The sequence below is a fragment of the Rhinolophus sinicus genome, chromosome 3, assembly GCF_057876585.1.
Source record: "Rhinolophus sinicus isolate RSI-liver-muscle chromosome 3, RSI-T2T, whole genome shotgun sequence".
In the NCBI taxonomy this organism is placed as follows: Eukaryota; Metazoa; Chordata; class Mammalia; order Chiroptera; family Rhinolophidae; genus Rhinolophus; species Rhinolophus sinicus.
In genome coordinates this window covers 141,049,320-141,073,935 of record NC_142503.1, presented here as the reverse complement: position 1 = coordinate 141,073,935, position 24,616 = coordinate 141,049,320, and the positions used below count along the sequence as shown (strand labels likewise).

The 24,616-nt window shown below is 43.5% G+C and overlaps 1 protein-coding gene and 1 long non-coding RNA gene across 4 annotated transcripts in view; one reads left to right on the top strand and one right to left on the bottom strand.

Annotated features, from left to right (window-relative positions):
• Window positions 1–9,260, bottom strand: part of LOC109460864 (uncharacterized) — a 52,660-nt gene extending 43,400 nt beyond the window's left edge. The window contains exon 1 of the long non-coding RNA XR_016020855.1: window positions 9,121–9,260. This is a non-coding gene — a long non-coding RNA (uncharacterized LOC109460864). The remainder of the gene's footprint in view (window positions 1–9,120) is intronic.
• The window catches only part of SLC30A4 (solute carrier family 30 member 4), a 31,533-nt gene extending 19,768 nt beyond the window's left edge, over window positions 1–11,765 (top strand). The window contains exons 8-10 of one of the 3 annotated variants that reach the window (XM_074327795.2): window positions 187–5,319; window positions 9,096–9,317; window positions 10,538–11,765. In XM_074327795.2, coding sequence (XP_074183896.2) covers window positions 187–341 — 155 coding nt within the window. In that variant the 3' untranslated portion in view covers window positions 342–5,319; window positions 9,096–9,317; window positions 10,538–11,765. Of the gene's footprint in view, window positions 1–186; window positions 5,320–9,095 lie in introns of all 3 variants that reach the window. The other 2 variants (XM_074327796.2, XM_074327794.2) reach the window with 2 other exon arrangements.
• Window positions 11,766–24,616: the final 12,851 nt, after the last annotated feature.

Here is a 24,616-nt window from a genome sequence, read left to right as displayed (position 1 = left end):
GGATAATGGCCAGTCTGGCTTTATAAACTGACACACTTCTCTAACAGAATAGCTTCAAGAGGGTAGAACTCAAACTAATAAAAATATGTTCACAGTATACTAAGGTGTTTTTTTTCCCTGTGTCTTATTCGCTAATGTGTAATTATGTACAATGAAAATAGTAATGACATTTTCTTGACATTGCAGTTCCTGGAAGTTCATCTAAATGGGAGGAAGTGCAGTCCAAAGCAAAGCATTTGTTATTGAACACGTTTGGCATGTATAAATGTACTATTCAGCTTCAGAGTTACAGGCAAGAAGTGGACAGAACTTGCGCAAATTGTCAGAGATCCAGCCTCTAATTTGAGTTGTTTGGGGGACTACTTTCTGCCTTATTTATCCTGCAGTCACAGACTTGAGAGCAATAAATGCACACCTACATGAGAAAATGGGATCCCTGACAGCTGTGTCCACATCACACACCAGTCTTGCAGTCAGCCTGACAGTACTAGTTTCTGTTTATGGTAAATGAGACTTTACCATGATTTTCAGATGAAGATGTTTCTAAAACAGTGTTTACAGAATGAGACGTGACTCTACAGATACCTCATAGAAGACAATCCAAGACCATACTTCGTTAATTATGACAGAGTACATGTCTTAAAGGAAGCATCAAGAGTTCTCTATTTGCATTTAAAAATACTTTTCAAAGACCATTTTGTATCAAGCCAGTGCTGGAAAACTGAATTTTTTTTAATGTAATCTTGACACCCAGCTTCTAGAATTTGACACCTAGCTCTCTTTTTACAGAAACTATTTCTCAACAGATTTCAGAAAGTACTAGTAATTATCCAGAGTGGAATAAGCATGTATTCTAAGTGTTTCAGAGATGTTTTATTTCACAAATAACTCTTAATGTTATTGGTATAGTTATACTTTATATAAACAACTTTTTCCAGATTTTACAGGGTTTTGAATCTCAAAGTTAACGTTTTTGGTTATTTGTAATCTTATCAGAACCAAATCTTTACATATTGTGGTCATAATGTGGTCAGTGTCATTAAATTATTTAGGAAATATTTTCAATATTAATCTGGATGGCAGAAGTTAATCTTAAACTCAAGTTCCTATATGATAATTTAAACAAAATATAGGAGTGAGGATGGGTTGTGGAGGTTTAGATGTAAGTCTTCCTGAAATCACTTTTATTGTTCATGGAATTTATCTTTACTTACGAACAGCAAGAGACTGCAAAGTGTAAACAATGATGCCCTGTCCTTTTAAGAACTGCCTTACATTTTGTACAGAAAGTTTGCGTGGTTCTTTGCTTCCTGCCACCAGTTAATCTGTGTGTACCCTTTCAGAACAGAACTCTAGAGGGCTAAGGTTCAGTTTGTAATACCCACCTCTCACATGTAGATTAACCACATTCTTCTAGAGAGAATTTCTATTCCATGATATGGGTTAGGGATTCTCCAGGGACTCGAGAAACCCTAAGATATAATTTTGAGGTTTTCCAATAATACCATAACAGAAATGCTCAGAAGGATTGGGGTAAGATGTTACTCTGAGAAAACAAACATTTCAAGGGTTTTTTACTGTGTGTGTGTGTGTTTTAAAGCACTGGTATAGGATGAACATTAAATCTGTGTTGTAGGGAGGCTAAGCATAAACATTTCCAAACCAAAAGCAACCTAAAGTTTTTTTAAAGAGGCAACTGTGACTATTCATGTTTCATTTTGCAACTTTTGGTTTTGAGATTATGCACATTAAGAATTCATTTTCAACAGAGAATCAGAGTAAAGTAACAACGTACCAGACAGATTATGAGCTGAAACCCTAGATAGACATTCAGATGACTTAGAATATAAATGAAGAATAGGAAACAGATTTCATCTTTTTGCCAAGTACCGCAGTATAAGTAAACCTAAGATAAAACCTGAGTTCACCTAAAAGATTGTTAATAGTTGATGGTATCCAATAAAAGGGTTTATGAGGGTTAATGGTACCTAATAAAGCCCAGAGTTTGTTAAATTGAATTGAAAAATGTATGGGATTCTTACTGTGAATCCATTTAAAATAATAATTAATTTTTCAAAAAATTCACAAACATATAAACTGTTTAAATCAAAATACTCTTAAATATAGAAAGCAAGTAAGAATAAATGAGAGGCATTTCAGTGCATATCTGGAAATTTATGGACTTTGGGTACTTAGCAAGAGAAAGGAAAAGAATATTCATTATATGTTAATGGGTTTTCTCATATTTGCAGATTTTTCCATATCTACTGAACTTGTTTCTTATAAACTTTCCTTTATGTTAAATAGGTATATATCTGAATTTTCATGTCGAACTGTTCCTTGAAAAGTTATCAGGTAAAACAATCTAAAATCTATTTAGGATTAAAAAGGATCGTTTTGTAAAATGCAGAAACACTGAAAATTTTTGTAAATCTTAATTGTCATGCTCTGTTTAAAGTGAGGTACATAGGAAGTTTCCTGTGCTTTGCCTTTTGTAGCAAGAACTACAGATTTTGTATTTTACTGAGTCTGTGAGATTGGAGAATTGATAGATTGCACTTTCTGTACCTTGACAAAACCCACAGAGAAGGAAGGCTGTGGCCTTAGCAGATGCGAGCAGGCACGCCCAGCTTCTGCCCCAGTGCTGGGTCTGCCCATCACCAGCCCAGCGGCTGCCAGCAGCCACACCCCTTGGCCAGCTCTGGACAGAGAGCTCCCCATTGTCCTGTGAAAAGCGGTGGCTGAGTGTGGATTAACCCCTGGGTTTGTTTTGCACTGGAAAAACAGACCACAACATCAAAACTGGGCAGTTCCTCAGTGTGATGTGTTTTAATTGACATTTGCAAATAATCAAAGTTACTTGTGTACAGAAACCTGTGTTTCCCAACTCTAGCCAGATGCAGCCTTTTGATTTATTTTAGGAAAAGGCCTATTGTTTCATTAACGACCATGCTGCCTTAGAAATACAATGTAGGGAATGTAGTTGAATAAGGCTTATTTCAGAGAACTTTGAAGTGCAGAACCAGAAGTGACTAATTCTTACTTACATTTCCATTAGCCACAGTTGCGGCTCTCATCAGTATTGTTTGCCATGTCACTGGGTTTCTTATTTTGCCATTTCTTTTTCACCTTTTTTATGCTTTATTTCCATTTTCTAAAATGAAGTTTCCTGCTCTTAGGAGTGTCAGGGTTCTGGTTCTGTCTCTTGAACCCAGATGTCCTGACTGACAGACAGTGTTTGTCTTTAGTAGAATTTTCCCAGACTGGGCACAGGGAAAATCCGATAACAGGAGCTTCCCTTTCATTTTAATGTGAGAAAAGGCCTTTCAGAAACAAAGACCACTTAGAAAAATGTTTCTAGGTGGGGAAGAATGTTTTTTTAAACAGCTGACTGTTCCTGATCCAGAGTCTCTGCACTGAACTTTATAGAATAAGTGACAGAAGCAGACTGTACTCTGCAACCACAGTGCAGATGGTTGCTAAGACTCTGGGTTGTGGCTCAAACCATCACTCTCACTACTTTTATAACCATTCACTTCTGAAACAAGCACAATTTGCCATATTTATTTTTTTTCTCTGCATGTATATTAATTGGTTCATCACAACGAATAAGGTGTTCTTAGAGAATTTGAGCCCCTTTGGAATTAGGTGTTAGGCAATTCTCTGTTGACTGTACCTTGTATACAGTAAATTTGAAGTTACAAAATGTGTTCTTAGGTGTAAGATTAGTTCATTTGGTTCGGTTTGTCTTTGAACCAAGCTGAGCTCATGAGCCAGTTGGGTAGTAGTCACAAATGAACAGTGACGCCTCCATATATGTATATGCTGTCTGGAAGGGAGGCAAGTTTGATCTTCAAGTCAGTAATCGATTAAAATACCATTTGCAAACCATAACTACAGACCTGTCCTGTGAATCCCACCAGACGGCTTCAGACCTGTTTCGCAGATCGCCAGTTAGGGAGAGTGTGATGTTGGTAGTAACATGCAAATTGCAGGAAAGAAGTTGTGGGAGTTTCTCAGTGTTGAATTGTATTTGTGCATTCAGGCCAGTCTGTCACTGAATTCTCGCTTACAAAGGGTCTAACTTGTTTTTTCTAATCATATTATGAGTACCAATAAACAGTTTCTGATTTGGGGTAATATTGGAAAACATTTATGGAGAGACTTGCACAGTTAAATCTCTGACAGTGTCAATTTAAATACTGCAATTAAGTATATTCTGAAATAACTGCAACATAAAATTGAAATGTGCCAGTAAGTCCACTTTGCTCCCGGAAGATACTGTACATCTGCAAAGCTTATGCTTCTCTAAATAAATGTTATTAAGTAAGCCATATCACAGTTTAAAAAATTGTATATACTTTTCCATATACCCCTTCAGAAACCAGATATTTTGCATATGATTGATTCTAGAAAGATGTTGAAGCTGGGGTTTGTCCATGTAATTTAAAATCAAAGTATATATATGTATATGTACTGTATTTGCAACTTTTAAATTGTAATTTCCTACACATTTATTAAATAAAGTATTGTTTTGCCATGTGGTTTATTAAAAAATGAAAATGTACAGTCCCTTAAATTTCTGGGGTAGTTTTAATTGATTAAGTAATAGTAGGCCTTGAAACATAATCTTTAAAAGAAAAGCATTAGAAAATAGATGATAGCGTATCTCGTCTTACAATTTCAGATTGCAATGCCCTCTTAGAGATTTAAAAAATAAGCCTGGAAAAGAATCTTCCAGATAGAGTACAGAAAGACATTGAAAGAACCTTTACCTTTTTATTTTATATCAGTCAATTTTTAATGTCCCTCTAGCCCCAGCAACAATGGCAGAAAGGAAAGAAAGAAACCCCTGTGAAAGACTGGTGAGGACCATCGTGAAATGTAAGAGTAATGACGCTCCAAGAGTGTAGACCAGGGGTCAGCAAACTACGCCCCCTGGGCCCAAAAAGCTGAGAATGATTTTTATTTTTAAAGGTGTGGGGTTTTTTAAATCAGAATAATAGTTATAACATTTTGTGATGTGAAAATTATGTGAGCTTTAAATTTCAGTGTGTAAATAAAGTGTTTCTTGAACACAGCGACACTCATTTGATTATGTGTTGTCTACGGCCACTTTCCCGCTGCAGTAGCAGAGTTGAGAAGTTACGACAGACATAATACATGTGCTGCCTGTCCCTTGACGGGAAAAGCTTGCCAGCCCCGTGTGCTCCTGCTGTCCTGTGAAAGCTGTCACAGCATGCATGGATGCAGCCAGCCCTCCTGGAGCCTACGTAGGAGCTGTGACTGGTCCGTCTGAGGCTACCTGAGTCACCAAAGGTTCTTTTCCTCCCTTGACCTGTTCCCCTTGGAGTTGGGGCAGAAATATAGGAAAAGAGTAGCAGGATTTCAGATATTATCTATGTACCATATATTCTATCTAACATTCACTAGCAAAGCAGATCTCTGCCCAGACCACCGTGATCACCAGAATCATTTAACTATTTTTCAACATAAAGCTTATTCACCTGACTTTTTAATTTTTCACTGAAGTAAATGACAAAAAAAGGAAATAAAAATGTATGTATGTTGAATACATTATGTAATTCGTGCCAACTAGGAGCTCACAAATGAAAAATAACATTTTATCTGCTAAATTAGATGAAAATAATTATCAGGCTTTTAAAATATGTTCTTTAAAGTTTTCCAGTTACCTAGGAAAAGACTATGATTTTTGAAAATACTAATAAAATACAGTTTTAGATAAGTTATACTAATAAAGAGATGTTGCATATTATTTGATTATCTACTTAGTTATATTTCTATTTTGATGTGTCTTTTTTTTTTTGTTTATGTCAGATGCTAAAATCTAATTTAGGGTGACAGCCTTACAAGCTTTTGTTTATGGTAAACTTTCAGCTTTATTTAATGTACTGGTATAATAATATTTTGGGTTATAATTCAGTTCCAACCATGATCTGTTATAATTGCTATAAAATAGACTATAATTGCTATAAAATAGACTAAATATAAATAGCAAGTATGAAGCCTTATGACTAAATATCATCTGTACATTGATCATGTGTTTAAGATTAGGAGGTTTTAAAGTCCAGCCTTCGTGAATATCACCAAAGATCTCATCGTCAAGTAGGATTCTGGTTTAAGGAACTCATGGGACTTTCACAGAACATAAACTGCAAAGTTTGGCCTATGGGTATTACCTAATAAACACAAATACTATACTTTGTGAGTTACCAATAGCTTTCATGTCTCCTGTCCTGGACTTTTCTGATTTGACTTTCAAATTATTTTGTGTTTCACTTGTCAGTTTCTGCATATTGGTTTTTGAGGTTTTGTTTTTAACATTTTTGTTCGCTTTAACAAAATGCTGACACTATGGAAAAAAATATGTGGGGGTTGGTTTTTCTCCAAAATATACTGAACTATTTCTTGGTAAGTAGGATTTTTTTTTTAAGTAGGAAATTTTTAGAGACCTAATAAAAGCAATAAAGACACACCTCTGTTCCCTTGACTTTTCTAGAATTAAAGATCTGACCCCACACTTTATCATCTTTGCCCCACTTCCTTTCCCAAGGAAACCTGCTAACAGGTAAATGGTTACAGGGATATTTGCCTCTGAACAGTGATTACAATGAATGTTTGACCTTAGTCAATCCATGAAGAAGTGGAGTAAGGAGAAGAGTTTCCTGGAGTAAAGAGATAGGCTTCTATTCATTAACCTATCATATTCACCTGTGAAAGCTACAAGGCAAATCCTAGAACAGGCTCTTAATCAGTTACAGCTTGACTTGAGTTGCAAAATTATCAGAACACAAGCGTTTTCCATCCTCTTTGCTTTTTTGTGTAAGAATATTTCCCAAAGGCCAGGATATTTTTTAAACCCCTAAAACAAAGTATTAATAGAATGTAAAGTGTTTAGCCATTGCTATATATTTGGTTTTAGAAGCATTCTCATCTTTAAGATATCTTGATATTAAGAGGTCTCAAAAAGTTGGTTCAATTGGTTGGAAATGTTTTTTTCTAAAGTGTATTGAGACTATTTCCAAATGCCATCGATTTTATAGTCACTCAACCAAGAATTGATCTTTGAAGGCCACCTCCCTTCCATTGAACATGTTATGGAATAAAACACAAAATTCCTATGTATTTTAAAGTTACACCGGAAAGGAAACATTGTTTTTGGAGTGCATCTTGGGCCATACCCTCACCCTCTGTGTGATAGAAGATCACACTCCCATTAGGGATGGCCTGAGAAACTACGGCCTATAGATAAGGTCCATCCTCTTGGTAATGACATAGAAAATCCTTCTGATCTGGTGACTGCTTGCTTCTCCACCCACAGTTCCATGCACCACCACTATCCTACCTCCCATGTGTCAGCCTTACCAAACTACAGTCAATTTTTGGTTTACGGAAAAAATAATTGCTGACATTTACTGAGCCCTTACTGCATTTCAGACACTGAACTGTGCACTTTATATGTATTATTTAATCCTCATGATGGTTCTCTGAAGAACATTATAATCTTCATTTTGCAAATAAAGAAAATGAGACCAGGAGCAGTGGCTTGCCCAAAGTCATATAGGTAGAGTTGTAATACAGGAATAGAAGGTCACAGACAACTCTTAAATATAGTTATAATTAGTAAACATGTACTATCAACGGGATCCAGTGTAGACTAATGTAGTTAAAATCACAACCAAGTTTTAGATAATAGATGTATTAAAAGTAATGGAAGTATAATAGTTTAGGAGCACTCAACTTTATATAATTACATGCATGCTTGGCAAAAAAAAACGTAGCCAAAAGTTTACCATTTCTTAATTTTGTTCTAGTTCTTTGAGGCACCAGGATGGTACTTTGGATTTCACTGCCTCCACTTGACCAAACTATCTCCTCGGAGGTCACCAGTGCTCTTCTAAAAGCTACTGAACATATTTTAGCTCTTTATTACTTCCCAAGCAGATAATTCAAGAGGGAAAAAAAGTCCAAACAAAATGTTTGCATAGGGCAAGACTTCTCAGGGCGAAGAGAGACATGCAGATTCCCTAGGGGTAAGAATCTGAAATACATAGAGGTATTTTGCAACCTACACTTGATTTTCTCCTTTCTCAAGTTTCTATCTTCTTTCCATACTCTTGCCTATATTCTCCTGGTAAAGAACCCCACTCTACCATTCCAGCTTTAACTTTTTTATTTTTTAAATTTATAACTGGCGTTACGTATATTTTTAAGTGCTCAAATCAAAGATAAATTATCATAAACGTAACCACCCATGTCAAGAAATATAACATCACCAAGCCCAGAAGGCCTTCTCGTGTTGTCCCAATCTCCGCCTGCAGATAATGCAGAACAATTTTTCAAAGTTGTATCAATTTGTACTCTCACCAGCAGTATGCCCCGCATTTTTGTCAACTTGGCATTGTCAGTCTTTTAATTTTAATCATTCTGGAGGGTGTGTGGCGGTACCGCATTGTGGTTTAATCTCGCAAATTAAAGTGAAGTGAAAGAACTCCCCCTATTGGGTAAAATCTGAATTACCCGGGAGATTTTTTTTCCAGTTTGTATTTAAGCTTCCACTATATCTAGACCTTATTCCACCTCTTTTCCTCCTGCGAGTCTCAAAGAATAAAAAAGATGACCATCTTTCATAAATGAATTGCCCATTGTATATCCTCTATTACAAAGTGCCCCTTTAAGCCTCCTTGCTCATTTTTCTATTGAGTTTTTTAATATTAACTTGTAAGAGTTCTTTATGGATTCTGACACAAACCCTTTGTTAGTTACACGTGTTGTCTCACACCTTGTCCATCTCTAACTTTAAAATCAACTCATTTTCACCTGTAAAAACAGGAGGCTCACTGCGTTCAATTTTGTCATACTAGAAGCGACCAGTAGACGGCGCCCTAGCCTTGCTCCTGAGCCTTCCACGGGTTGTGCCTGAATTTCAGCTAAATCTCCCTAAATATTTTGCAAATGAGCAATGTTAAAAAGTGAGAAATCAAACTTTAAACCATTACACATCTAGATGGAATACGACTAGAACTGGGTTTACTAATGGAAATAGCCTTTTTTTTTTTTTTTTTTTTGCTCAGAATGAAGAAATAAAAAAGTCTTTACCACAGTTGAGCGAGGCTGCCGGGAGGCGGGGAACCAAGCGGAATCCATGGAATGTCCCTCTGAGAGTCACCTTTTAGCCGATTAAAAAGAGAGTAACTACCAGGCATGTGGACACTGTTTCACTATTTACAAAAGGCAGGTATCTACTTGCACAGGGTCTGCAAGGACAGCAGAACAGGGGGTTAGTTACCGTGGTTGTAAGTATTTCTCCACTTCCTTTCCTTTATTCCTCTTTTCGATTTTGTTTTCATTAATCATATCTTGTGATTGCTTAAAACTGACTTGGGGAGCCTCAGACACCTAGCGGGAAGCCAGCCCCAGTTGCTGGGATGGAAATGGTGTTTGTAGATAAACGTTTGAAACCTGAGGTCTGGTAGGTGACCAGCAGCCTGCCTCCCTCAGCCTCTCCTTCTGCTTCTGCTCAGGGTGGATGCATCCCTGAACTAGCCCACATAGTCTTAAACAGACCTTCCATCCTTCTTCCTCCTCCCCAGACCTTTCTCTGCTGAATGAGTGAATGAATGAGTGACAAGGTCCTAGCCTCCCTGAGTTTAGAAATCAGAGCACATGAACCCCACACACAAAGGGAGATCCCAAGGGACAATGTCGAAGCACTACAGGTACTAGAGGCAGCAGCTGCAGAGAGGCAGCTGGGAGGGGCCTGGTGCCATGGGGTTGGCTTGTGATTGGCTGTGATTATGAGCAAGGGAAGGCACCTTTAGTGGAGGGAAAGACGCAAACAAGGGCCTGTGGCATACTTGGGATGTGGTAGAAGGCGACTCTTTTTCTCCAGCCTTCACCATGGACATTGGCAGGAACATCAGCCAGCAGCGTTCCTTATTTCCTGGGTGTGAGGACAGAGCCAGGAGTGCAGTTTTCCAGGATCTCAGCCTCATGTGGAAAGGTGCTGGCTCAGGTAGTAAATGGCCATCAGCTGTGGCTAGTTGGCCGTCAGCTGTAACCAGTGAGCCATTGGCCACTAATATAACTGCCGATGGCTACGCTAGCAGAAAAGTGGAGGTTAGCAAGAAGATGGTGGCTGAGCTAGCAAGAGCGGATTGCAGTTAGCAGGGTGGATTGCAGCTAGCAAGTGAGGTTGGTTGGCAGAGAGAAGTGGATGGCAGGTTGCGGAGTGTGACTCCTGCTTCCTGTGTCTCCAACCCAGCCGTCAGCGAGAATATAGTGGTCTGACTCCCCTACCTATGGCTCCGTGGGTGTTCCTTTTTGGCCTCAGCATATCCTGCGTTCTTATGTGGGGAGCGGGACCAGAGACCCCACCTGCCACCCCGCGTGACACTGGGGTAGCCAACCAAGGTTTGTAAGGGTGACCCTGTGCTTTTCAAGATTTAACAATTTAGATTCTTTTTATTCTTTCTCCTTTCCCTCCTACCTGATTCAAACACTGTGTTTTCTCCAGGCTACATGCACACCTGGTTAATCTGGTCAATTGCCAGAAAGAAAGAAACTGAGTCAGTCCTCAGCCATCCCAACCCCAGCGACGAGGCCACAGTTCTGACTGCAATTTTCCATCAGATGACATATGACTCACCCCTAAGACCTGGTTCAAGATAACCATCGCGGAACAAACCAGACCCCAGGAGACGCTCTCCCAGAGGAATCACATGACTAACTCCCCCTTTCCTTTGTTCTGCTTCTTCTTGTGTACCTATAAAACTCCTTGACCATTCTAGGAAGAGAGAAGGCGGCCTTCGAGACAGTAGTCTGCCATCTTCCCAGAATGTCGGCATTTTGGATAAACCTACTCTTGTTTCCACTGACACTTGTCTCTCCATCATTGGCTCACCAGCGGCAAGCAGCCCAACCTGAGTTCCGTAACAGGTTTTCACCCCTGTGAGTCACCATCTCTGATGTCCCTGGGACTTAGCACAAAGACTGGCACATTGAGAATGTATTGAATGAACTCACCTACGCTTTTTATTCTCACTGAATGACCCTAGGTTCAGTTGCACCCCTGAAGCTTTCTTCTGTCTCACATCTGTTCAGACCCAGCACTACCCTCCTTGTAGTGCATGGAAATGAAGGTTCAGAAAGAGGCTGTGTTCTCTTTGGTTCCTTCATTGGGGATGATTAGGCAAGCCCACTTTCTGAGCAACGTGGAAGTTCCAACCCTCACCAGATTTCACACCTTCAAAAGGCAAGGACATTGCACCACAAACAAGTGTTCGTGGTTCGGGGGGCTGCCAGGGTAGGTGTCCAGAGCCTGGGGCCTGCACGGGCACAGGAAAGTGCAAGTGTGCCAGGTGGGAGAGGTGCACAGGGCCAGGCTCTGCTCCTCCTGGGTCTGACTATAAATGGGGACACTGAAGCCTGCTGCCCATCACCTGTCACCCATACTGGGTGCCCACGGCCTGGGCAGGGAGAGGATGCCAGGCAAGAGTGCACATCAGCGTAAGCACTGTCCCTTATGCTCCCGGGTTTGGAGTCTCCCCGTTCTCGGGGCCCAGGCGCATTGAGTGGTTTGCTGGAGCCAGCTCACAGTGCTTGGAAGAGCTAAGTGTTACATTTTCAAGAATTTTGCAAATGAGTTGTGAAACGGCCATTATTTTACATTTGAAATTGTTAAACCTTACAAGACAGTGTTATATTTTTAAAAAGTAATAAACACCCAAACTCGTCACTTCCCAGTTATTTCACTACATTTTGTAATTATGCTCTCGCGGCGATCTACGCCTACTGTGTCTGTATGAGGGAAACGTTACATGGGAGGGTGCTGCTGCACCTCTTCCCAATTCTGTGTTCAGTGACTCACTGTTGGTCGCTTGAAATTGGTCACGGTGGGGATATTTACACCAGAAATAAATGCTACCAACCATGGCTTTTCTCCCGAAGTGCCTGTTGTACGTGTGCCGTGCCAGCGCACCCCCGTACCCCACAGGCCGCGGAACCTGGACGTGCAATGGCTGGGAGGATGGCCAGCCCTGGGTTTCCTCTGCTGCCAGCTCTGGACCTTTCTCCGCAGCCAGACCAGAGGGAGGAGAGGCGGGGCGGGGAAGCAGGGAGGAAGTGGGAGGAAACTAGCAAGTACCCTCGACTCCCCCCAGGGCACAGCCAGGATGGCAGGGCTATCCTGAGAATTCACGGGAGAAACCTCGGGTGTCGAGGGCAACAAGGGTGAAGAGCGGAAATGAAATGTTAAGTGACTGAGTTGAGGGGCAAGTGCAGCAGGCCAGGAGGCCAGCCTTGTGAAGACAGAGGGAAACCACAGGATGTTGCATTCTTGAGACCACAAAAGGGAGGTGAGCCAAGCATACAACCCTGTGAAGCTGGCTCTCAAAGCAGGCTCTGCAGGGCTGTGCCTCTCCCCAGCTACAATAATGGGACAATAATGAGAAGGGAACAGAGAAGAAGTCACATGCCTCACAGTCTTGAGGATTCTCAGTCCTCCCTGGCTCACTCCTCTGCCTCCTCCTTACAAGTTCTTTTCTCTGGGGCATCCCAGCCCTCCTCTCCACATCCTGCCACAGCTCACCTTACATCTTCTCACTCACACCTAAAAGTTTCCAGAACCTTCTACTTCTACCAATTTCTATCTCCAGCTGGATGTCCTACCGGTTCCCAAATTCATCACCTAGTTCTCCAAACCTGCTGCTCCCTACAGGCTCCCATCTCAGAGAGGCCGGGGCAAGCACTGGTTAGCAAACCCAGAAGGTCTCCTGTGGCCAGAGACTCTCACAGCTCAGGGGAGTCCCCTCCAACGCCTCCCTATGTCCCTCCCCCTCCTCCACTCCACCTACTGCCCAGGCCTCTGACCACTGCTTCCCAAACTCAATTGACTTTTTCATGTGACCCATGTTTTGAAAGATGTCAATGACACTGCATTTATTAATAACATCACCCACCCTGAAAGTTGCATATAAAATTTCCAACCAGAATTTCACTACCTAAACACCTACTGAGCAGCCACTATGTGCTGGGCACCAGGGAGGCAAAGGTGACTAGGACCTGGCCCCGGCCCTCAGGGCTCACGCCTACTTCAGGGAGAGTCAGAGAGAGACAATGAATCGGGATAAGGACAGTGACCCATGTGATGTGCATACGGTCCTACAGGACCTGGGTGGTAAACCTGCCAAACTAGAAGCCTGGGCACCCTCCTTGTGCCTCAGTCTCCCCTTGCTCCTTATGTCTAGTCACTCCCTGGACCCCAGGAGCACATCTCCCTCAAATCTGTGTGGTGCGCTCATCTCCACAGCCACAGCTTGAGGTTTGGTCACCATCCTCTGCCACCTGGACTCTGTCTCCAGCCATTCTCCACACCAAAGCCAAAAAGGGATTTCCAGAGCTCAAAACTGACTCAGTCATTCCCGTACTTAAAACCTTCAGGGGCTCCCTATTGTCCTTAGGATAACACCTAAACTCATTAGCATGGCTTCACAGCCTTTTCTGATCGAACTCACACTAGCACAAGAATTATTTCTCACTTACTTGCACACCAATTTAACTGAACACTTACTATGTGCTAGGCATCGTGCTGGGTACTGGAATCCTACAGAGAACCTAATGCACACCGTCCTCTTTCCTGGAGCTTGTGGTCTAGCTGGGGATACAGATATTAAATGATATTTATGCAAATAATTGACTATAATTGTGATGAGTGCAGAAGAAAGAACATTTCCTTCTCAACTGATACAAATAATTGACTATAATTCTGGTGAGTGCAGGAGAAAGAACATTTCCTTGTCAGTCCCTGCTTTGACCACAATCAACTCCTCGCAGCACCGCCTTCTGACCCTGCCTAGACTGTTCCCGCCCCTGAGCTGCCCTCCGGGTCTCAGCTTGGGCTTCTCTTCTCCTGGCAGTGTCCCCTGAACCTCCCAGGTGATGCCATGAGATCTTGCGCTCACCCCTGTGGGAGCTCCGAGTACAGGCCCTTTGTTCTTGCACAGGACTCAGCACTGTAAACCCTCAGGACGTGTTCGCTGTGTGAATGACCGCTAGGTCCTCTTAATCCACGTGTGATCTTTTTTTAAATCACAAAATTATTCACGTAGAGTTCACGGTGTACGTGGAGGGAGGCAGTCTCCAGGACACTGGGGCCCACCTGGTGTGGCTGCCAAGGTGAGGTGCCTGCCATCTTTCCTCTGGGCTTTGGCCCAGAAGCCCCAGCTGACCTCCCACTCCCACCCACCACCCTACCCCTTGGAGCCCAGTACCTGCCTCTGGATTTGGCTCCTGTGGGCGACACATTGCTGGGGGAGAGAGGGGTGGCTGGGGAAGGAGGAGCACCCCAAAGGGTCTGGAGCAGCCAGACCTTAGTTGCATCTTACGGCAGCTTTGCCAAGGCATCTGGGCTACTTCCTGCTGGGTCTTGAGGGAACTCCACTCCCCCACCTCCTGTGGTCCACAAATCTCACCTGGGTAAGGAGTGGCTTCCTAGTCCTGGGGCTGTGGCCAGCTCTAGGAGCAAAAGTCAGGTACGGATGTGGCCTTATCACCCACCTACTCTGAAAAGCCTCCTGTCCTGTCTAGAAGAGGCTTTGTTCTGCCTGGGAGACCTCACCATCAGCAGCTTATCCACAAAAGCCCACACTGAGGCCCCGAGCTTCTTGCTTCCTTGGAATCAAGGAGTGGGAAGATCACCTGGTCCACCCCCTTCATTTCACAGCCGATGAAACTGGGGACCTGATCGGGAATTAAGTGCCCAAGGTACCAGTCATGCTTTAAAACAAAGGGAAAAGGCAGGTCTCCTGACTCGCAGCCAGCTGGGAGCCTTTGCGCTAAGCTCTGCTGCCCACCTGTTTTTCTTAGGCTGCCTCAACTTTTGCAGCTGGTTGAAACGGGCAAGTACGCCTCCAAGAAATGCAACGCTCAGGAATCATCGCCACCCCCACCTACACCCTCCCCTGTACCCACTCTCATTCATCTCCCCCAGAAGTGGAGGCAACCTGACAGTCTTCTCCCTGGCAGGTACCAGTAGGAGGACAGCAAAGGACTCACCCGGTTAAGGAGTTATTGCCAGAATGGCCTCAAAGAAGGAAATCAAGCACAGGTGCGCTCTGCTTACCTTCCTGGCTCACAAACACGACTGGATTCCACTGGCTGACAGGACAAGGCCCCAGTCTCTTAGCGCAGGCCTCAAGCCTCTCCCATCCAGGCCACAACCGGCCTGCCCAGCCTTGTCTCCCACCACTGTGGACCCCACGCTCTTTCCTGCCAGTCATACCGTCCTCAGATTGTACCACATCCTCAGGGCCTCTTGGGCTTTGTAGCTGCTGTTCCCTCTGCCTCAAATGCCCATCCCTGCTTCTCTGTATGCCAAGCTCCTCACTGTTAAGACCCAGCTCACAGGTCATTTTCCATCCTGTGCAGATATTTTCCTCCTCCCTCTCTCCTCTCTTCTTCCTCCTTTGTGTGCCCACAGTGCTTCTGTGCCAACTTTATAGCAAAATCAAGAAAACGCAAGCTCATGAATCTGTGTTCTCCCTAGACCCTCAACTCCTTAATGACAGCAATAGTGTCTTAGAGCTCAGCACATTGCAGACACTCAATAAAAGGAATAAACGAACCAAAATCAATGTATGGGCTTTGGATTTCTTCCAGAGCTAAATTAGGAGCAAGTCTTAACATTACGCAAGGCTCTCCTTCCAACTCATTTATTCAACAAATATTTATTGAGTGCCGCCATGTGCAAGGCACTGTACAGACAAAGCAGTGGGAACTTGAAGCTAAAGCAGACACAGGAGTCGGCATTTTGGAGGCAGAGACGAGGCAGCGCAGAGTACGAGTAATGAGGGAATGGCCCGCACTCACGGACCACCGCTGTTACAAGCAGATTATCACGTTTAATCCCACACTGGCCCTACAAGGTAGGCACTTTCATTATTATTCTCACTTTACAGATGAGGAGATTGATGCTTTCAGAAGTGGAAACACTTGCAACGGCACGACTACTAGCAAGTAATGGAGGCAGGGTTCGAACCCAGGCTGCCCCCAGGTCCCACATGCCCAAACAGAAAGAGCCTACAGGCATAGCTCATTTTATTGAGCTTCACAGATGTTGCGTTTTCTACAAATTGAAGGCAAGACCCCCCCACCAGCAATAAGATTATGGCTCCCTTTATTGCAATACTCACTTTACTGCAGTGCTCTGGAACTGAACCTGTAATATAAAGTATGTCTGTATAAGTGTTGTATTTTCTTAGTTAGTCGCCCTCATCATTGTCTGCACACTGCAAACACCTGGAGAGCTTAAAAATCACTGATGCCCACCCTGGTCCCACCCCAGGTTCTAATGCAGTTAGTCTGGGATGCAGACTGAGTACCAGGGGTTGTAATGTGCAGCAAGGGCTGAGAACCCCTGTTCTAAATGGGGGAGTCTAGTGTCAAGTGTGAAAGGTGAGACCCACCTGCAGCCACGTCGCTCCCTGGTTGTATGTAAAGACTCGATGTTTTCCTGTCCCACGGGGGCTACAGACAGTGGCAGGGCTGGAGCTTCCTCCCTCACATTCCGTCTGTGTCTCACCAGCTGTGACCCTCCTGTGGCCTTGCAGTTGCCAAAGACACCTAACTGGGGAAATTCCACATGGGGAAAAAAACAACACGGTTTCCAGGCAAAGGGGCGTGGTTTCCCCAGGATGCCACCCAGCTTTCAGGGTGAAGGAGCCAAACTCTCTGCACAGTGAAGACAGCTGATGTGAGACCCTGGGTGGGTGCCTTGTGGGCAGCAGACCTGACACGAAAAGCACCACACCCCCCACAGATCGCAGTGGGCAGGCCCTGTGGGGCAGAGACAGCAGAGCAGGGAGAAAGCTCCTGGCTCCACCATCTGGCTGCTGCCCTTGGCAGCCACTGACCCCATGCACTTGCAGTCTCTGAGGAACAGTGAGGCTCCCCAGAGCCCACGGAGCCAGACTGTGCATCTGCAGCCAGCAAGGATGGGTTTCCCCCTTCTTAGGCCCAGGCAGTGACTCAGAGACAAGTGTCAAAAGCAAACAATGACCTCCCTTACCCCAGAACCCTCTCAGGAGTGAAGAGCACCCGGGGCCCAGTGGGACGGAAGTTGGCAGCGTGGAGTCCGTGTGTAGGGTACACAGCACACCTCCCTCATCAGCGGGGCGCCCTGAGCCTCCTGTTCCTCAGAGGTGTTATATCATTTCATTGAATCCTCACCACCGTGCTTGAGGCAGGTGCCATCCCTCCCCAGCTTTTCCGATGCACAGAGCTTGGGGCTTCTCACCATCACAGTCCCTCATTCAGCAGAGCTGCGTTTGTGTCTGGGCAACCAGGGTGAATGGACGTGTTTGGCCATCTCCGAGATCTCTCCCAGGGCCCAAACTTCCTGCCTCTCGAGTTCTCAGTTTAGATGATTCACAAACCATTGCACCATGTGAGGCCATCATGTAGGATGGCCATATCTGTTCTTCTTGGGGCTAGGATGTGTCCTACGGCTTCACCACACCATGAGCATGTGGGAAACGGCTTCCTTTACAGGGAGAACAACGGCGTAAGACACCAGAGTGGCCATAGCGGAGGGTGGGTCTCACCTCCAACCTACGTTTATTTTTAAGGACAGAGACCCTGTTTTCTTTACCTTAGTATGAGCCCCTTCCCCATATTACATCCATAGTACATGGCACACGGCAGATGCTCCGTAAATGACTAACCCAGTGACAAATCCTTTTGCAAAGACTCAGCCATGATTGATCGCTGGCATACCTAATTTCGAGGTTTTTAAGTATTCATTTATTCAACAAATATATATGATGTCTGCCTACTATATACCAGGCACATGCCAGCTGCTAGTGATCCAATGGTGAGCGAAAATAGCTCCTCATGGAGCTCCAGTGTTGTGGGAGAAGAAACTAATTTCCTGAATGCACATAAATGACACTATGCTAAGGTGACTAAAAGGAGAGGCCAAAGGACTACGGAAGTACCGGCAAGAGGGCCTGCCCGAGGGTCAGGGAAGGCTTCTGGAAGGAAGTTTGCACATCGCTCCACCCACCTACCTGTCCATTATGGACCATGTCCCAGAGTTTGTCTAGCAAGGAGCCCAGGGCACCTTGGCTGCTTGAGTGACTTCCGGTCCCTCAGAGCAGGAGGGAAACCCCCATCTCCTGACAATCCAGTCCTCAACACCAAGTTCAACAAACTTTTAGGTGTGTTTTCCAGTCAAGAGGAAAGAAGAGCTTTTGTTTTTTTATGCAAAGCCACTTAAACTGAAACTGACCTCACCCTGGGCCTCTGAGATGGTTTTCAGGGAGGAAGAGAGTGAATGAGCTGGCCCTCCAGGAACCTCAGGGACACACCCAGATTGCCCAACAACGCAGGGCCAGCCAGCCCAGGGCCAGCCAGCCCAGGCACCTCCCTGGCCGCTTCCTTCCCTGGCCGTTGGGACCCTGAGGGGACACCCCCTTCAGTGCCATCTCCTCCACAGCCAGAGGTCCACAGGGGATGACCCCAAATGGAACCTTCCCCAGGGTCAGTGCAGGGCGAGGTCAAGGGCAGGCCTGGAGGAGGGGCTCAGACCAGCCAGATGAGGCACGCAGACCAAACTGTCAACAGTCAGGAAGTGGGTGATGACTGTTCCCCGTGATGTTTTGCCTCTCAGTTGCCCTCACCCTTTTCAGGACTCTTAGCTCATAATAATAATCCTTCTGGCCCTGGACTTGGGTTGTCTCCCTTTCTGCTCCGTTCTCCTTTCTCTTCCCTCCCTGGCTTCTTTACATCTTTACGCCCTCAGTAACTTGGGGTGCAAGTGGCCCTATGACTGCCTCTCTGCCCTGACTTTTCTCCTCAGGTGTGTGCCTCTGACTGTAACTCTTGTCTATCATCTCTTCAAGCTCCTGAGAGAGTCTGGCCAAACTACCAGTAGTAAAACCTTTTCAAGCAGCGCCTTCTGTGGGGTATTTGAGAAGGGGACTGAAAACACTGCACATCCTCTAAGATCTAATCCCATCCCCTTCTCATCCTCTCTGCTTCCTGCTGATCAAACTGTTTTTTCTTTCAGATGCAGAGATGGCTACTACGGCATCACAAATTATTCCCAATTTCAAGGCTTAGAACATAAACTCTGTGCTCAGTTTCCCAAGCTTTGTCCTCCAAAGAAAAACCCTTTCTCTCCCAACGTGCTGCATACATATGCGTACTGGCTTTCAGGCTATGATCTCAGCTAGGGATCTGAAGCCTCTATATTCAAACTTCTTTGTTCTAGACCAGAGCGTCTCAACCTTTAGCCATGCATGATAACCTGAAGAGGTTCTGTGTAAAACAAACACACACAGAATCCTGGGCCTGTCCCCCAGAGACTAAGATTCAATAGGTCTGGGGTGTGGTCCCAGAATTTGCATCACCCTCTTGCGCTGCCAGTTCACCTAGAGGCAAGGAATGCTCCCGGCTTAAAGCTAGAAGGAAGAAGAGCAATGAGGAAATAATGCAGGAATGAAGTATCTCAGCAAAAACATTTCTAAATATTAACCTACCTCACAGGTAGGATGAATCCCCCTTTGCAAAGCGAGGTTCTGAGAAGTTACGAAACTTGCCAAGGTCCCCCCAGCTCTTGACTGACAAAGCCTGGAGTCAGGCACTGACCTGTCCGCTTGCTCCCGGCCCACTGTGTCAACTGTGAAGCTGAATTAATGTTAAGACTTGATTGTTACTGGCAGAACCACTGCCATCTGTCCTGATGTGGGTGGCAAGTAGTGTCATCACTACAGGGAAATGAAGGTGCTCACAAATGTGTATGCATCGACCCACACCAGGTGAACCCACCACTCCTCAGCTTAGGGGTCTGTGGTCAGCATGACTGAACTGGCAGCCAGGGCGTTACCCCTTGCATCTTCCCCCTGGCCTGACCCTGCACTCCAGACAGCAAGAGTTCTCCTGATGGCTCAGGACTGGTCTAGAGTATTACTGACTCGGCGAGAACCCCCAGTAATGACCAACTGTGACGAGGAGCAGAGAGCTTCAGCGCTCCAGCTCTCAAAGGTCCCAGAGCAGCAGCATTAGCCTCACATGGGAACTCCTCAGAAACCCAAATACTGGGGTCCCATGCCCGAGCTACCAAAGCAGAAGTTTGGGGTTTGGGGTCCAGTGATCCACATTTGAACATACCTTCCAGGAGATTCTGATGCACAGCTAGTGTTTGAGAACCACTGCTCTACTGCAGGAGTTAGCCAGATTCCTAGTGTGGTTTGGGAAGATTTGGTTTGGTGACGTGGAGGGTTCCCTGCTCTCTGGGCAGCCCTGACATACACCAGTGGCGGAGTTGCTGTAAAGTCACCTGAAGCCTCTCCTGCCTCACTTGGTTACAGCCTTGCCCTGGAGATGATTTATTGCCAGGATAGTCTTGTTGCTATGGAAACTCTGTACACTGCCTGGCCCTTCCTCTGTGGGTGGTAATAGTTGCATCCCTTAGACACTAGGTAAACCCAGTGTCCAGACTCCGCTGCTGGCTATCTCTGCCACAAGCATACTTGTCACCACAGGGACAGAATGAACTACCAGCCCTGGCCCCACTGGTTTTGTTATTGTGCTTCTTACAATCCTCAGCAACTTCCAAGTTACCTGTTTTGGGGAAAAAAGCAAATCAAGTGTAATATACAGGGTAAGGGGGTTACTTCATATGGTGGAAAAAAATTATGCCAGCCTCTGTTATTTCTTGAGTTGAGAAAGCAAATAAAGGAGGAACAGATTCTTTTTCTCTGCTTTCCTTTTTGTGATGTAATTCACAAAATAAATGTCATCCCTTTTAAGTGTACAATTCAGTGGGTTTTTAACTTTTAAAAAGTAAATGGTGCCACAAGAGAACTTTCTGGAGTGATAGAAATGTTTATTTTGCATGATGGTTTCATGGGTGCACATAGTAATTATCAAAACTCTCCTAACTGAACAATTAAGACCTGTTCATTTTATTATAACTAAACTTACCCCAATTGAAAATAATTTAAAAAGTAAATGGTGCCACTTCAAAAAATGCTGAAACAATTAAAATTTGAGAAACGTTCAGTGGTTGACTCAAGTGGATTCATCTCCAAAATAACAAGCAAGTAATAGGTCACATTTGCCGTGTGATATGAATCCATTTCTAATTTATGTCAATAGGGAGAATTCAGATAAGCAAAGACATTCTAAAATGTCAGGTTAACTTGCCTGAGGCAATATAGCCTTAGCAAACACCAAGGAATAGTACGAACTTCATGATTATACACAACTAAGGAAAAATCCACATGTATTACTTGATGTAAACACAAAAAAGTAGAACTTAATTTTTTAAACAGTATGCCCATTCTTCAAATAAGTTGTATTTTATTAGATATGCATTGTAAGTCATACCAGGTAAATGAGCAAGAGTTATAAATTGGGGGTTTTCCTTAATTGTATTCTAATTCACATTTTAAAGCTAAGTAGTTCACACACAAATGATATAGTAAAACACTACTCACACAAACAAAAAAACCCTTACTTTCTAGAGAGAAATTATATAATTACCTGAGGCAACTTCCTAAGCATGGGGAAAAGATTTTATAAAGGAAAATCTCCAGAAAACTAATTCCATTCCAATTGCAACCTTAGGTGCATGCATTCAACTACACTCTCCTTCCTTATTCAAACCACATATCATCACTTTTGAATGTGAAAGTATATGTACTGTGCTTGTACGAATATAGTGATTATTAAAATATGAACGTTTCCAAGGATATATTTTTGCATTATATATCAGAAAATTATTTTTATTTTGTCTTTTCCGTATGTGAGGTCATCTATGTAGGCATATATGCACGGGTTCTTATCTTTATCTAGGTATCTATGTAGGTGAGAGTGAAGGTAAGACGCATATCTATGGGTGTGTTTGTGCTCTCAATTGGGGTGCTGTGAACCAAAGGTGGGCCCATCAGCAGGAGGAAGTATGTGTGAGTTTCAAACAGGCAATGTTCCCATTCATGGAAGAAGACAATTTAAACACATGAAGCACTTTCTACTTTATAGTGATAATCAATTTCTAAAAGAGAGAAAGAAACACTTACTGAACTAGTTCAGCACCGTGTTACGTCCTTTACAACTATTATCTCACGGTCTTCACAACTCACCTAAGCAGGTACAAACTAACCCAATTTTATAGATGAGGAACCTGAGGCTTGTCGAAAGAAACATAGGTAGTGAGAGCACAAAGCAAGAGTGGTCTGATTTCAGAGCCTGTGATTTCATCCTCTACCACAAAGTCTCAACTAAAATGTGATAGAATTTCCAATAGAAAATAGAAAATGATGATGACTGAGTAATTAATTAGACCTCACTCCGGTTTTTAGTGATATGGAATGTGATTTTAACTGTTTTATTAGGAAAGCTTATTTGACATTTTATTTAGGTAAGAATTACAGATGTTTGCTTTAGGTTCAAGGGCACAGATTTGAAAGAACTCTGGGCTTTGGTTTAACTGCAAACCAGAATAATCTGTTGGCAGGGAAGAGCACTTCTTCCTGTCTGGGCTCCAGGATGTGTCTCTGGTTCTCCATCCCCAACCATTTCTGTCTCCCTCAGGGACCAGATCCTCTTCCTCTGCCCACATCCCTCATGATGACATTCCTCTCTGTTCAGTCCTCATTTAGATGCCCTCTGCCCTCTGTAGGCAATCTCACCACCGCTCTGGGTTTACCACCCCTTGAAATATCTCCAGTTCACGCCTCTGCAGTTCTTCAGAAGTAATCAACCTAGATAGCTCTCCAACGCAACAATTCCAAAGTCTAACTCATTTTCTTCCTTATCCACACCCTTCCTTGAGCATTCCATTCCCCCCACCCCTGTATTCTCTGTTTTGGTACCACCACTCACCCAGCTACCCAGGTGAAAAATCTGGGAGTCATTCTGGACACCCCCTAACTACATCCAATAAGCCTTGAGGTCTTCTCATCAATCTCTCTCAAATGCATCCTCTTTTTTTCTATTCCATCACTGCCTTGGTGACATCCCTCACCACCTGTGTCCTGGACCATTGGCAGCAGTTGGCCTCTGGCCTCCAAAGTCCCTTCCAAACTGCATCCCCCACCTCTAGTTGCTACAGCCAACACTCCATTACGTAAACTGTGTTATCTCCTTCCCAAACTTAAAACCCTTTTTGGTTCCTTCAGGCCTGCAGGATAATAGCATAAAAGGCCTTACACATTCTACTTATATCACTTTACACTCCAATATTAAATTCCAATATTAGACTCCTTTGAGTTTGCAGGAGATATGCTACTTTAGCCCTCTATGCCTTGGTAAATACATGCCTCTCCTTCAGTTGCCTTGCTGACTTCTAATTATTATTTTTCAAGAAAATAGAATGAGTAGTCCTACGTACCATGTGCTCATTTCTCTCCTTGCTTTATTGTCTTGCTCTGTATTGCTCTGATGTTGGTAAGTGTGTCTCCTGTTCCTGTGCTAGGTCCTGGGGCGTGCACAATGCCTACACACAAGGACACCAAATGCCTACACCAAATGCAACAAGTGAACCTTGGATTGAATTCTGGACTTAAAAATACGGTTTTAAAGGACACTACAATAAGAGAAAATGGAAATAGACTGTATATTAAGTGATATTATTGAAATGTTCACCTTCTTAGAGATGATAATGGCATTACAGTCTGTTAGAATGGCCTTTCTCTTAGGCATGAAAATCTTTACGATGTCTCTAACTTATTTTCAAAGAGTTCATTTTAAAAGAACATAGTATACAGAGAGATACAGCAAATGTGGCATAACGCTAATTGATAGAAACTGTGAGTTTTCTTTGTACTAATCTTTCAACTTCTCTGCATATTTAAATTTTCCAAAATAAAACATTTGGGGAAAAAATGCTAAAAACACAACCAAAACCAAAATTAATAAATCTTTTAGAGTTTAAGTGTCAGTATTGCTCTTGGCCTTCCTCCCTCCCAACCTGCTGCATGGTACCTTCTATTGCCATATTCACCCCTTAAAGCCACTTCAATTCAATCAGGTTTGTGTTTTAACACACTCATCCCTCACAAACACTACAAATTTGCTCTCCTAGCTGGCCAACCATCACAACTCTTCATTTTTATTTGCCTAAATGGTATCATATTGTACTTCAGAAGTTTAAGCAAATAAAATTGTGCTTCATAAGTGGTATGTGTAATTCCTTGAGATCCACGATTGGAGATTTTCATCTGGGAAAACTTGAGGTGATAATAAAGCAACAAAGGTTGGTGGAAGTAGTCTTGCTTTAATCCTTCCAGAATTGCCAAGTCTCTAATAAGAACTCGTTAATTTTTATTGTGGTGAAGGTGATAAGAATTTAGCTCTTCTCTTCAATTTCTATTATATTCAGATGGAAATAAAGAAAAAAGCATTTATCACCTTTATTTAAGAGAATTAATGAACCTAGGTATGTACCCAAAAGAACTGAAAATATATGGCTACACAAAAACTTGTACATGGCTGTTCACAGCAGCATTATTCCTAACAGCTAAAAGGTGTAACCATCAAATGTCCATCAACTGAAGGACAAACAAAATATGGTGTATCCATACCATGGAAT